The following is a 15,160-nucleotide window of genomic DNA, read 5'->3' as shown; positions in this document are numbered from 1 at the left end:
CAGCTTTAATCTGGACATCCGTGAGCGTTTGCCAAAACTAATATTTGGCTCTACAGAAGAATTTAGGGAAACAAGAATGCTGAATGTTATTCATCAGATGGAGACTCCAGCCAGTGGCTATATTAATCACATCGCTTGTTTTTGTTGTTTCTCTGCAGAGATTGGACCTGTAACAATCACGACAGACCCAAAGAAGTTCCAGTATGAGCTGAGAGAGCTGTACGTTCAGGTGGGTTCACAGATGAAATTCATCAAATGGAGTAGACAATCGTGGTCTGGACAGGTTATAGGGCCTGGATAAAATCTGCAAAGTATGGTCATGATAGACATATGGGCCAGAATATTTGTGAGCTGATTAAGACATTGTTTTCACCAGTCAACATTGTGCAATTAAAAGAAACACATTTTATTTGTTTTTACATGATTTATACGATTAAGTGGGACAATTTGATGATGATTTGATGTGTTTTCACACTTCATATAATATTGCCAGAGGGTCAAACATTCAAAGCCTTCGTCATATGTTGACCCAGGAATTTCACAGTGGAAAACATTGTTCTCTTTTGTGTTTATTTTCCCTCCTGCACCATTGCAAACAAATGCATAAACAAAAACATACCACGGCTAGACAACTAAACAGAGTACTGTCAAGTTTGTGTGAGAGAAAAAAGGACATTGTGCAGGAACTTTTCCTCCTTACCTATTAGACATGCAGTAAAACTGCAAAAACAGTGTTTGTTAAAGTAAAAGAATGACAGAGCGACAGAGACCAGTCGCATTCCGACTTATATGCTTTGAAGAAAGTGTGTGTGTTTGGCAAGTTTTTGTGCATCTTTGGCTTGGTGGTCTTCATCTAGTCTGTGAGTGTTTGCTGTGCGTAGTGTGGAAGAGATCCAGTTTCCTCTAATTTGCTTCTTCATTCAGGAGTCTGTTTTTCCACATTTCACCTGTGCAGAAAGTAGTGCATGGAAAATTCTGATAGGAACTGACTTTAAATTGAATATTTTCTGTTATGAAAAGGGTTCATATGAGACTTTAAATAGTTATGGTTGCTGCGCAAACAGCGCACACCACAAAGCAAGATGACCCCTGTTGTGAGTAGCAGTAATGTAAACATAACATCCAGATGGATTCTGCGATTTGACATCTTGCCACAGTTTTCAGTGGCATTCAACTACAAACACCATGAAGCCATGGGCTGCACAGTGATTGCTGACAGTTGTGTACACATTTCAGTCATATTAAAATGAGAGTCTTTGTGGGTCTGGCATTCCATTCATCTATGTAATCCAATACATTTTATTATCTGGAGCATGTACAATCAACACATACAGTCAGTACAGTCGCCACAAAGTCTGGAGTCCGGAGATGGCACATACATCACAGACTGACGGAAGCAAAAATTATTTAGCTAATTTGCTTCAATCTGAGAATTAGACACATAGGATCCACTTGGAGCCACCACAGCTAAACCTGAATCAGTTGTGTGTCTGGATGTAGGAACATGTTTCACACACAGACTGAGGTATGACTGACAAAGCATTTTTGTTGTGGCACGGTGGTTTAGTGGTTTAGGTTAGCACTGGCAGTGGTTATCACTGTTGCCACACAGCAATTGATTCCCGGTCTGGGACCTTTCTGTGTGGATGTTGCATGTTCTCCACATCCATTGTGGCGGTACACTCAGTTGCAGCAGCTCCAATCTGTTATATTGATGTGCAATTTTGGTTGTATAATGACAAATTCTTTCATTATTTCATTTCTTTCATTTTCCTTAGATGCTAGTGTCAGTGAATGTCATATTTGAACCCTTTAAGGGAGGAGATGTTAGTCAGAACACAAGTGCATAGGGTTATCAGGCTTAGTGCTGGGGGCAAGAGGTGAAATGAGGAGTTGCTTTTTGGCCAAATTGGAGATGTCGGGTTCGCAGGAAATGGAAGAATCCTGTCTCTTCACCTTCTGCCCTTCTGGCCTAAAAAAATGAGTCACTTCGTTCCAGATGTTACTCATTGGGGGTGATGCATCAAAGATAGTTGTTGAACCCCACAGACAGACAGATGCGTGCCCATAGGAATGCTGTCAAAAACATTTCCTTTTGACCCCACCAGTCAAAGAGAGAGAGAGTGAGAGTAATTGATGAGAAAAAGAAAAAAAATACTTGAAGAGAGGTATTTAGAGCTTGTTTTAATCTAGATTATTTTTCATCCTTTTATAAATCCATTAGATGTTGTTACTTTTAAGCTTAAGGCCCCCATTGTTATTGTTTTTAGGTACGTCCATATGAGCCGATTGAAAGCCCAGAACTTTTGTCTGCTCTTAATTGTATTTTTTCATTAAATGTAATTTGGTTTGACATAGAAAATAGGAGATGTCAAGGTTACAGAAGTTGCAACAGAAAGAAGCATTATGGACACACATAGATTATATTAAAAGTCCCCTAGTTGTAATATTAAATTTATCAATGTGCTCATGGAATCTACATGGACTGTGTAGATTCTCAATCATCCTGGGGAGGACATGGTTTTCCAAAAGTCACTGAATCAATTGCAACTGGACTTAAGAGATTTCTTGGAGGCATTTCACCTCTCATTGAAGATGTGGAAGCCTCTTTGATGAGCGGTGAAAGAAACATCTACAAGTCCTGATGTTACTGATTCAATGACTTTATATAACATAATATTTAAGATTTTAATCAGTTGCTGCTGGGTAATTCAGAAAACTGCACACCCACACATGTATTTGAATGCCATATGCTTATGACATCCATCTCTTTCTCAGGGAGGTGGGGACTGTCCAGAAATGAGTATTGGTGCCATTAAGATTGCTTTGGAGATCTCCTTGCCGGGTTCCTACATTTACGTCTTCACAGATGCCCGATCTAAAGACTACAAGCTGACCCATGAAGTCCTGCAGCTCATTCAGCAGAAACAATCACAGGTTTCATTTTTTGTTTTACTTTAACATGGTTTAAGGTTTAATGGTAAAGAGATCACATTTTTTATATGTACATGTTATTGTGTGTAGGTGGTGTTTGTGTTGACCGGGGACTGTGATGATAGGACACATGTCGGATACAAGGCTTATGAGGAGATTGCCTCCACCAGCTCTGGGCAGGTCTTCCATCTAGACAAGAAACAGGTCAACGAGGTAAGAACATCCTCCAGAAACAGAGCTTTTGAACAGCAGTTCTGGTCTCGACTTCTTCGAGTCGGATGATTAAGTTTTTTTCTTGCATTCCTTTGATACTGCGATGTTTTGAGCTTACTGAGCTCTTTTGGATATCACTCTGAAATGACAAATCACTGCTCCCTCACCTTCAACTGGGTCTGTGTCTCACTCACACAATAGCAGTGGGATTCTTCACAGGGATGTGAATGAAATAAAGGTGAAGGACATGGGAATGTCAGACACTTCCTGATGAACACTTTGCACATGTTGGATGATGACCTTGTATGCAGCCAAGGAGGCAAAAGCAACTGTTAGAGAATTCAGAGAGACACGGTTCTGGTTCTGGCTCCATTCTGGAGCCTCAGAACCTTGGTGCTTTCTGGCGAACCAGCCCACATTCACACCACTTTAAGAGGAACCAAAGTGTGAGGATGCTACTCTGTGTTATTCAGGTGGAAGGAAACACAGCACCATCAAAATCTCTGTACTTCCTCTACTTTCCACTCGTCCTGACACTGATGATGGCACGGTTGATGAGGATGAACCAAACTCTTTTTTGGTTTCAGCTGAGAACCACCTTTTCAGGTTTCAGGTCCAATTTTTTTTTTTATTTGAACGTGCCGGCTGGTTCAAAATTAGGTTTGGGAAGCGGAACTGGCACGGAGCCCTGCCGGTGTGAAAGGGCCATCTGTGCATGTGTGTACATTAGAAATGATGTGCATTTCTTCCTTTTTTTTATATTTACGATCCATTGCTGTAGGTCCTCAAATGGGTGGAGGAAGCCGTGCAGTCGTCCAAGGTCCACCTGCTGTCCACTGATCACTCTACTGGGGTCAGCAACACTTGGCAGATGCCCTTTGACCCCAGCCTCAAGCAAATCACTGTGGCTCTCAGTGGCCCAGCACCTAATATTGAGATTAAAAATCCACAAGGTAAGAGGTTTGCTCTATACAGACAGTGTATGTACAGAACTGTACTGAAACTGTAGGTATTCCTTAATGTAGGTATGTATTAGTACATATACACAGATAAGTTACAAAAGGACAAGACAAGATTTAGTGTGGAAGTGTAGAAACTGCAATGTGGTTTAAACTGACATTCATTGCACAAAAAATTGCACAGTATAGCCCTAATAATTAATGTTTGGCCTTTAGGGAAGATTGTGGAGGTGGGTGACAGCCTGACCGAGCTCCTGCACATCCCCAACTCTGCCAAGGTTGTCAACATCAAGGACCCGCAGCCTGGGATGTGGTCTATCAAGGTAAACAATCCATTCTTTATCTGCAAATGTATTTAAAATTTGAAAGCTTCTTCTAACATTTCCCAGAAGTGGGCTGTATTTAAAAAAGCTATTTACTGGTTCACTAGTGTAACTATGGAATGAGGTCATGACTCACACCCTATGAGGAAGCTAAGCTCTTTAGTTGAATTACTGCAGTAATAAATCAGCATGTTCAAATACAGTGATGCATAATCAATTTAATATGCCTGTCGTGTGGTCAAAGCATCTCCCAGGAAACAAAACCATGACCAAAAATGCACATTTGAGTCTTGAGTTCCCAAGATTTTTAAATCGAACACCACAACCGTCAACACAAACTTCTATAACACAACCTTGTTCATGATTGCTGTTGTGTACTTGTTTCAGAGTGTAAAGTGTTAGCACCCTTTTGCTGAGGTAATGTAAAAAAGGTCACACATTTGACTGCCCACATTGTCAAATCCAGATGTTGGGAAATGACAAGCATTTTTACCTGAGTGATTTGTTGAAGGGGCCTCAGTGACCCTGTATTCTCTGTAGACCCCTGCTGGGATTCTCTCCCTCATCTCTACATAGCTGTGTTTTGTGTTAGTACTCCGCTGATTTATGGGAATTCAGACGGGATGAAAATCTGTGTCAAGTATCAAAATGCTGATTTGCATATTATCTTACTCTCGATACTCCCATTATTTGTAGAAGTAATGTAGAACTTCATTAGTCTGTTTGCTTTCTCATTTTCCTATATTTCCTTTTCACTTAATAATCTATTTTCAAGAGACATTACTGACAGTTTTGGGGGCATACATTACATTACATACATTATGTACATACTGTACATAATGCAGCATTAATGTGTTTACATGAAGGTAATCAACAGAATGTGGATGTGAAATAAGGCATAAAGGTGTAATGGACTGAGGTTGATTTGCAATATAAGATTAATTTATTCAACTTTAATTTGATGCTGGTTCTCTCACTAAACATTCAAAACATTACATCACCCAAACATTAGAAACACTGATCGTGTTTTTTCCTCATGTATGATAGGACTGCAAAACATTTCCCCCAGTGTGTTATATAACCACTGGCAGACCTCTTTCTTTTTATGATTGATTGCTTACATTGGATTCTTTTGGCTGCGTAACACTGTTTTCTGTTAAAGCTTTTTTTATGTAGACCATGTCCTCAGCCTCTGACTGAGCTCTGTGCTTTCAGACTTCATGGTGACCTGATGAGGAATATTCAACAGACACAAAAAAGAGACGTTGTATTCTGTCGTCTTTTTTTCTGCCTCCTATGCGTCTTCTTTAACCACTTCCTGTCACTATCGTCTTTCGTCATACATCTTCCTCTCAACACATTCACTCCTCACATTCTCCCCCTCAGCGAAGTGCATCGGGATTAGCTGTTCTCTCTCTCTCTCTGGCCCCATTTCATTGTGTTTTTCCCATTTCGCCTCTTGGACACTGCCTTTTCCATCTTCAGTCCCCCCACAACACTACCTGGTTTCCATACTAAAAATATCTCCCCTTTTTTTTTTAAACTGTGTTTCCCAGGACATCCAAAGAAATGTGGATAAATGCTTTAGTGGGAGTTTGCTGTTCTTCCATGCTGGTTTTCAGAAACACTAATGACCCATGACATCCTTGTGTAAGACCCACATCACATTAAATCCTTTTTAATATACCTTTAATTAGATCCATCTCCCGTCATGTTTAAAGATTTCTTTTTACACTTTTGCCGTCACAGTGGCCCCATATTGTATCATGTGATCATATTTTGCATACCAACAATCGTGTGTTGGCCTGCTTGTTTAAATATGTCCTCAGATGCGAGGCATCCAGGTGAATTTTCTTCATGTTGCAGTGACCTCGACGTTGTCAAGTGCACTTTAACTTCATAGTCCATTTTATTACCCATGATTACAGTTTGGAAGCTTGCAATTGTAAAAGCATGCAGGCAAACAGAAAAGACAAATGGGGTTGACATGCCAATCTCAGGGCAAAAGGCGGGGTACACTGTGGACAGGTCACAATCAATCAATGCTTCAAATAATTTAAGTATTAGAGGAAGAAGAAGAATAAGCAAGGCTGTCATTTTTAAGGCAGGGTTTCTTAATCCTGGTCCTTGGGACCCAATGCTCAGCATGTTTTATATGAATCCAACTGACTGGCAACACACCTGATTCAAATGAGTCATTATTAGGCGTTATCAGTGCTTGCTGATGAGCTGACTATTTGAATCAGGTGTGTTAGAGTGGGGAAATATCTAAAACATCTCCAGGACCACGATTGAGAAATCCTGCTTTCAGTTTTCTTCTACTTAAATAATAGAAAAAAAAGGCTAAATGTGTCTGACCCCTCATATTAAAAAAACAACAAAAACCTTCTACTTTAGGTCTGTGGAACCAAGGCCGGAGCAGTTCACTGTTGGGTGGGTGTGAACGGAAATGAGAGCTTTACTGACAGGGACACTTTTGTGAAGACATGACCTTTAAAGGACCTCTCCACTTATTATGGCCTCATTTACAACTAACTGAAGACCAGGGATTCTACAGCAGCCATTAGGGCAGGGTAGATGGCCACAACTTGCATTGTGTTTTATGATGGCCAGCATTAGCATTGAAGGTTAGTTTGGATTCCCTTTGTTCTGGTGTTACCTCATCCTGTTTGAACATTTCACGATTAGCAGAGCTGTTGTTTTCTTTCTGAATGAACCTTTCTTTCTTCATCATCAGCAATTAAAGTTAACGTGCGGTAGTGTAAGGTCGGTCATCTGAAAAATGCAATAAATCTGCACATTGTCTTTCATTTCATGCAACTGCAAATGACAGTTTGGGTTTGAATGTCTCACGGTGCATTGTGACTCAATGTCTGTGACACCCCCGAGGTGTTCAACTTAAGGTGAGGAGTTTCCACATCTCACCAACCTATACTTCACTGTAATTACTCTGTCTCTATTTCTGAAAGGCTTCAAAAGAACTCTGAGCAATGAGGACCACACAAGCCACCCACCATTCCCTGATTATAGTGGTCGTGTTTGTGAAATTAAAGTATGAATGTCAGACTGAATGGGTCACCTCTGAACTGTGGATGTTTTATAAGCTCAGGCGTGAGATACTTGACAGCCAGTTGTATCTTAAGTGGCTTGTCTATACACGTGGAGACAGTTGGCACACAACAGGCAACACACAACAATCTCAGTGTTGTGTCTGTTATTTAAAGCACTCTGAAGCCTTAGATGCAACAACTGTACTTATTCTCTCTTACGTTGTTCTATAAATTCTAAGTGTTATATTAAGGTTCTGGGCAAGAATTCTTGGACATAAATATTGATTTGAATCTCTGTTTTTTTAATGCAGACCTCTAGTGATGGAAGACACTCTGTTCGTATCTCTGGCCTCAGCACCATTGACTTCCGAGCCGGGTTTTCCAGAAAACCCACGTTGGACATAAAAAAGACCTCTAGTCGGCCAGTTCAAGGTCAGTGAGGGCAACCTTTCCAAATCGTAAAAGAATGGACACCACAGCTGTTATATGTTTTCCCTATCACCTGTTGTCTTCACTTATATCCTGTAGCTGTGTCAGCAGCAGTGGATACAGTACATAAAATTTTATTTAAACTGTCCAGGTATTCCCACCCATATCCTTATCAACACCACTGGACTTTCCCCTCCTGCGCGGGCTGACAGGCTGGAGCTCCTCTCAACCACGGGCAACGTGATCAAAACTCTGCCAATCCGCTACTACCCTGAACGGCAGCCATACGGCCTGTGGAACATTACAGAGTTTATTCCACCCAATGAGGCCTTCTTCCTGCGAGTGACAGGATATGACCATGATGGTTATCTGTTCCAACGAGTCTCAAGTGTGTCTTTCTCCAGTATTATACCAGGTCAGTGATGCTAGCAGTAAGTAGCTAGTGATGCTAGTAGTAAGTTGCCATGTAAAAATACATTTATGGGGTATTAATTATTTTAACTGCCTAGCTGATTTTATTTATCTCTTTTTCAGGTGCTCCAAAGGTGCAGATGCCAGCCACATCTCATGGTTACTACCTGCAGAGAGGAGTTGTTAACTGTCAGGTAGAGAGCCTGATCCCCTTCACCCTGCGCTTCACCAGGGATGGAAGACGTCTTGGTGTGGACCAACTTTTCAGGTGAACAAATACTGTGGAGGTGCTCATGTTTATATCAAGCACTACAGTTTGGTTCAGTCGATACGTGATGGGGGTTTTAGGTACACAAGTGAGATTTTGGCACACTTCCTGTCCGGGTATCGTTGTCCAGCTTCTAGAGGTTAGAGCTAGACAAGTGGGCAATCTGTGGATTAGCCAACAGAGAATCATCACTTCTGCGCAATAGTTGGGAAAAAAGATACAACACGCCACAGCCTTCTCTCAAATAAAGCTTGTCTTCTCTTTGTAATAAACAGTTACATGTCAAGAAGAACAAACACCCAATGCTGGATGTCCACTGTCTTTCTCCTGTCAGCTGCACTCTTCTTTTTTGTGGAAGTAATTGCGGGTTAGGCTGTGACGCAGGAGTATGACTTCATGCTATTCATGTAGCTGATGCAGCTATCACCATCCAACCCACATACTCTGTCATGCAAATTCAAACCAGATTAAGATGCACTTTTCCACATTGCACCATTGAGCTGAACTACAGTGTACCACTGGTGTACTGTGGTGAAGAAAGTAGTTTTGGATGAAGGGGAAAATGCAGAGACAACACAGCAAGAACACAAGGGAAAAGAAGGAACAACGTCATCCTGACGTGGCTGTAGGACTGGCTGTAAAGTGCATATCCCTGCACTACTTAGCAATATATCCCTCTTCTATATAATGTATTTTTGTCAAAAATTAATTCATGCATGCCGTACACATCTGGCAAACATCTGTCCCAGCCATCGTTTTAGCATTTCACTCAATTATTTCAGCAACATGTGGCCAGTCAGAACTGTTCTCCACAAATTAACTGCTCCTCTACTCCCATAGCAGGTTTGGAAGTGGAAAAAAAATCAGTCACACAGCCATGTTCAAACTGCGGGGATCGCCCACCCCCAGGCCCACAGCTATCGCCAAGAGACATGCTGTACTGACCAGGACAATTACCTCTGTAGCTAATGACAAATAGTTTGTTAATTTTAAAAGATACTACACAACAATGCTAGTGTGGTAGTAGCAGATTTAAATGACTCAATGTTAAAATCAATAATAATATAAAAACAAATGTATTGAACTCTTTTCTTTCTCTAAATCTCCCACGACACTTGATTCCAGTGAGTCTGACAATGCATCGTGGGAAATAGCCACGGTTACTCTAAAGGACGAGGGCTTCTACGAGTGTATTGCAGTCAGCAGTGCAGGAACTGGAAGAGCTCGCACTTTTCTTGATGTTTCAGGTATGTACACATACAGAATAGGTGACTTTACCATCATTTACCTCCTCCAACAGTGAGGCATAACTGGGCTGGGAATGTAGGTTATAGCCCAGGGAAGAAATTATTGTGTATTGACAATGTGGGAAACTGAGCAACAGTTGTGGAGGCTGGTGATTTCTTAGTGCTCTGTCAAGTATTTAGTATTTTTTGTTTGGATATTTATACTGCACCAAGTCCATTATAATATTAGTTATGTGCAACAACATGCATACATGCATAAAACATTTAACAAAAGCATTCAGTATCATATCGAAATTAGCTAAAGTGAAACAAAAAAGGGCTGAATAAAGTGTTGACAGCAGTGAACTGTAGTTTGTGTTAACAGTCTGTGTTGAGGTAACCCATAATGAGCCATGACTGTTATTATACTCAAAGTATAATGAGTGTTTGATTGATCTACTAATTTAAGGTTTCATCATTATTAAAGTTCTGTGTCATGTTAAATAACCCTTGAAGGAACTCCTGGACATTAAGACACAAAATACCTTGAGTGAAATGGTGCTTCAGGATTATGTTTCTGTCATGCTCACACACATGCACACACACATCCATGTGCCCACATGGTGAGATTCTAAGTGCCCGTCAATTATGGTTTTACTCCGTCGTGGTCTCTTGCTGTGGATCTCAAGCAGAGAACCTGTTTGATGGCTGATTTAATATAAGAGTATGGAACATTAGCTTCCCCTTTATGTATGTATGGTGTCTGTGTCTCATTTGTAAAGTGTGGGTATGATGTAAAATGGAGGATTATATATGATTTAATTATCAGGGTTTATTAGGGTTCCAGGTATGCTATGACTCGGGTGCACAGCTCCAGCACAACAGCAGAGTGTAACCACAACTATTCACTAGTAACCACAATAATAAATGCAGAACAATTTATGACTCTGTGAGCTGTATGTTGTTAAAGCTTTGAGCACACACCAAAGGGGATATATAGTGATTTATTCCTTGATTTCCATCACTGGGCAAAGTAAATGTATTTTGCCTTTTCCTGAAATTCTCTGTGGTGCATTTAGTTTTTTCAATCAGAACCCTTTTCCATGATGAGACACCAGAACTGACACCACATGAGTCCAAACAGAGTCAGCAAGTCTCCTTTTCAAAACTTTCATTAAAAAAAGGAAAGAAGAGAGCCTCTGCTTTGTGGAACTCACTGGAACACCGTCAACCTGAATGATGCCAAGCAGCAGGAAAGACGGTGGTGTGCGGAGAAAAAAAAGAGAGTGAGAGGTGGTTGAAAGACGCTTTTTGAAATAGTAGAAGGACAGAGGATCTGTTTAATGTTTGATTTTAACCTCAGCACTGCGGCTAACACTCCAAAGATGCATATGCGACAGTTTGTCCAACTGTTACCACTTATCACGTCTCTAAAAGGAGAGGACATTAATATTCCTCAGCCACAGCTTTGTTAGTGGGCCAGCTATATTCTCTACAGAAGGAAAGGCTCTCACATAGTACATACATGAAACCTGCTCATCTGCCAAATGTATGTCATCCTAATCTCACAGAGCCAAACCCTCTGCATCGGCTTTTAGTGTTTGATGATCAACATGGGATAAATCCTTGATTCACATAATTTTAGGTTGTGTCATTCTCTTTTAGTCAAATCTGAGCAGCTGTCAATGGCATGAAGTGAGACAGCTTCTCACAATGTGTGATTAAATGTTTTGTGTTTGTATTTTTTTGGAATAAAGATAAATATTTAGGTAAAAAATCTGTTGTAGACTTGAATTAGGAAACCTGTATGGGGTGTAATGCTGTGTCTCATGTCTAAAAAAAACCAAACTTCATGTAAAGGTGTTTGCTCTGAACTCCTGTTCTTTTTTAATGATGCAAACTTTCTGGCCGCTGACCACAACATTATGCCCTCATTCTGCAGAGCCACCTCCAGCCATCACAGTCGAGGGAAATGTAACCTCCATCCCTGGCTCCCGCGCCGTCCTCACCTGCCACGTTGTTAGCACAGTCAACTTCAACCTCACCTGGCTGAGAGGGGGTCAGGTTGCCCGTCTGGATTCCAAGGTGCAGGTCCTGACCAACCTCTCGCTGCAGGTGTCCCCTGTGACTCCAGACCACGCTGGCTGGTACGAGTGCATTGCTATGAACGAAGGAGGGGTGACTGCAGAGCGAGTTTACCTCAGTGTGCAAGGTGAGTGGGAGAGTATGTTAGTTTGTGTTTGGCTCTGTGAGGGTGAGTTTTCAGAAACAGGGCTTAAAAGCAGCAGTTGAACTAATGATGTAAATATGAATGTTTTATTTCCACATACAATAGTGTTCAAAAGCCAAAATGAGATGTTTTATAATGACTATATATACACATCTCTCTACATTTTTATGAGAATACAACCTGAAAATATGTATGCAGTGTATGCTTCTACAGGCAGAAGTGTTTAGTGTGACCTTCCCTTACACTTGAGCAAAGACTGGCTCCTGACTCTCTGAGGTTTGACCATTACACACACATGTTGGAAAATTGCAAATATATATGATCAAATTATAATCACATCATTTTGACAGATATCAAGTTATAATTTAGTATGAGCAAGACCAACAACAAAGTTACTGGTGGCAGACTTTAGCAAGGTACAGTTTGTTTATGTATTTGTGTGACTTCACCCTTGATATGCATGCCCTGACATTTTCTGTGTGTTTAAACCATGGGAGAGCACGGATTTTGGCAAGCAAAACCTCCTTCCCAAATAAAAGATCTTCTCCCATGTGCCGCCACCTCCCCTGCTCCCTATAATTCACCCTAATTCTTTCTGGGACGTGTGAAAATTATTTATGTCTGGCTCTTAGGCAGTTTTCCATCTCTGAACAGCGCTGATAATCATGTTCCTAACACTTCACCGAGCATGAATTTGGAGTAGTTAGTCATATGTCAGACCCACAGTGTTCTTGTTCCTGTCCACATAAATGGCAGCCAATCCAGATCTGCTAACCCACCATTCAGACAGAACACCTAATCCAATTTGCATCCACTCCTATATTTAATGTGGAGTTAAGACTTGAGACAGACTTCATACCTATGTGGTTTACTGTCACCTATATTCCTCCTTGTGTTTGTTTTACCAGGTCTTAATGCTTTGATGCAAAAAAAATTACACTTTACAGGGGTGAATTAGTTAGTAGTACATTGTGAGTTTAATTGAGATTAAACTGTTGTCATTGAAAGGAAAACCTCTGTGACATGGCCTGAAAAGTTGCCTGTTAAATACCAGTGCTGCAGGCTGGTTTGCAGGGGAAGTCTGTCATTTGGCTCGCTTCACTGAGTGATAAGTTGCACCGTTGACCCTAAAAGGTTTTCCTGATGTTACCTGTATATTTAAAATGTACTTTTAATTCTTCACCTTTATGCCTCCTTTATTTATCACTGTCAGTTTTCTTTTTCTTTTTTTAAATGCTTTTTAACCCCATTTCTCACTGTTTTTTTAAATATCTTTTTTCTAACAGCTGTTAGAAAGCCCTGCGGGGTTTCCCACTGGTCAGCCCCATCATAGTCATTAGTTTCACTTTGAAGTGAGTCAAGTCTTATGACATCTTACAACACTTGTCCAGAAACTTGTGGAACAGAGTGCATGTCCACACTGAGCCAGTGAAATTTCCCTTTCTTTTCATTATTCAGCTCGCGTCCAAGTTAACCACACAAAGCCATGAACCTACATTCATAGAGAGAGACAACTTTGCAGTTTTAAAGTATGTGATCTCATAACCCCTCGGTTATATTGTCTGATGACGAATTAGCATCTGGGGACAAGGGACAGTATTTTGTAGATTCCTGTGTAGACAGCTGATATCTGGGCCAAGACTTCTGTTTTCCGTTTGCTACTTACAGTCCAAAAGAGCGGCATGAAATTACCAGATTTCTTTTCTCACAACAAATGAATTTTTGGTTTGAAAACTCTATTCTGCATAGATTAAGAAAGCAGATAGCTGATGTATTTTTGTTAATGGGTTCCATCTCTCTTATTCTCCACAAGGACACAAACCAGAAATGGAAACCACAAGGATTAAGTTCCTGAAATCCTGTCCCTCTCCTACCAGCTCTGCATGTTCACATGCAGGATGTGTTTGTACAGATTATAAAATACGTAATCTCACCACAGTAGCACATGAGTGTTTGGTTAAGCATTTAATCAAATCACTCTTCTTTTTTCCTGGAGCCAACTAGATTTGGAGTGTGTTTGCGAGCAGGGGGAAGAAAGTCTTTGCATTTTTCACCACATGTTGGATGCGATGCTGTGTTTGGTTGTTTTCCAACAGAAGTTATCTGTAGAAGTAACTGTTTTATTGCTGTTTCGTTTTGTTACACTGTCTTAATGAAAATGGCCTAAACATGCACATTGTTGACAGCATTTTCAAAGTTGGCGTGTGCTTGATTGTGGATTGAGTCAAGAGTTTTCTGAAAGAGTCGAAAAGTAGAGTTGAGGGAGAAAGGAAAGATGTTGATGAAGGGACAGATAAAGACAGGCTTCTTCTTCTTTAAGGCTGTTGCTGAGTCAGGGAAGAGGAATGTGTCTTCCCTCTTAGGCACCTCCTTTGTGCTGAACTCTGAGGTGTCCTTGCCCCCGCGGGGCATGGTGACCTTGCAGGAGAGAGAGGCTTGGTTAAGCTTTAAAAGGACAGTGACTCTGCAGTCCCCTTCGACGTCCTTCCTTTTGACCTTGTGTGTGGTTTGTGATCAGCCTCAGGCGCCACAAAGGTAAAGATTAAGTTGAGTGGCAAGTTAAGGTATTTCAATTTGTTCTCAGGGTTGTAATATATCAAAAGAAATTCCTTTAAATACATTGACAGCTTCTGGCAAAATGTGCTCTAGATCGTTTGAAAATGCGGCATCACTGTTGATGGAAGTGGAAACATCAGCACAAGACTATACATTCCTTCGTACCTGTGTGTGTCTATTCAAACGTTTGAAGCTGTGACTGCTGCTCGGGAAAGGTCTGGAGATCATTTTAGCTGTGGGAATATGGCATAGAAAACAAACACTTCACGGGGTGAGTTACAAATCATGAATCAATTGGAAAATCTCCCAAGACTCCTCCATATCCCAGAGTCTGGATTCAATATCCATCCATGTTTTACCAGGAGAGAAGAAATGAGGGTGAAAAATATGAGTTTAAATTCACTCATATCACCATTAAATTGGTTGTATGACCATGTAGAAAAAGCTCTTTATGATCCTTTTCAAAACTTAGAAGATCAAACTTTTACAAACCTCAACTATTATAACTTTAAAGAAACAGTGGCTAACTGAATGACGTGTTGAATAATCAGCAGATTCTTT

General features: G+C 40.7%; 1 protein-coding gene across 2 annotated transcripts in view; it reads left to right on the top strand.

Annotated features, from left to right (window-relative positions):
- hmcn1 (hemicentin 1) overlaps nt 1–15,160 on the top strand; it is a 77,142-nt gene that overhangs the window by 17,739 nt on the left and 44,243 nt on the right. For both annotated transcript variants that reach the window (XM_044043530.1, XM_044043529.1), the window contains exons 2-11: nt 159–229; nt 2,779–2,937; nt 3,025–3,147; nt 3,929–4,100; nt 4,323–4,429; nt 7,791–7,911; nt 8,060–8,323; nt 8,443–8,587; nt 9,713–9,834; nt 11,756–12,025. In XM_044043530.1, coding sequence (XP_043899465.1) covers nt 159–229; nt 2,779–2,937; nt 3,025–3,147; nt 3,929–4,100; nt 4,323–4,429; nt 7,791–7,911; nt 8,060–8,323; nt 8,443–8,587; nt 9,713–9,834; nt 11,756–12,025 — 1,554 coding nt within the window. The remainder of the gene's footprint in view (nt 1–158; nt 230–2,778; nt 2,938–3,024; nt 3,148–3,928; nt 4,101–4,322; nt 4,430–7,790; nt 7,912–8,059; nt 8,324–8,442; nt 8,588–9,712; nt 9,835–11,755; nt 12,026–15,160) is intronic.

Source organism: Solea senegalensis, linkage group LG14, assembly GCF_019176455.1.
Source record: "Solea senegalensis isolate Sse05_10M linkage group LG14, IFAPA_SoseM_1, whole genome shotgun sequence".
Classification (NCBI taxonomy): Eukaryota; Metazoa; Chordata; class Actinopteri; order Pleuronectiformes; family Soleidae; genus Solea; species Solea senegalensis.
This window is presented reverse-complemented; position numbering and strand designations above follow the sequence as displayed.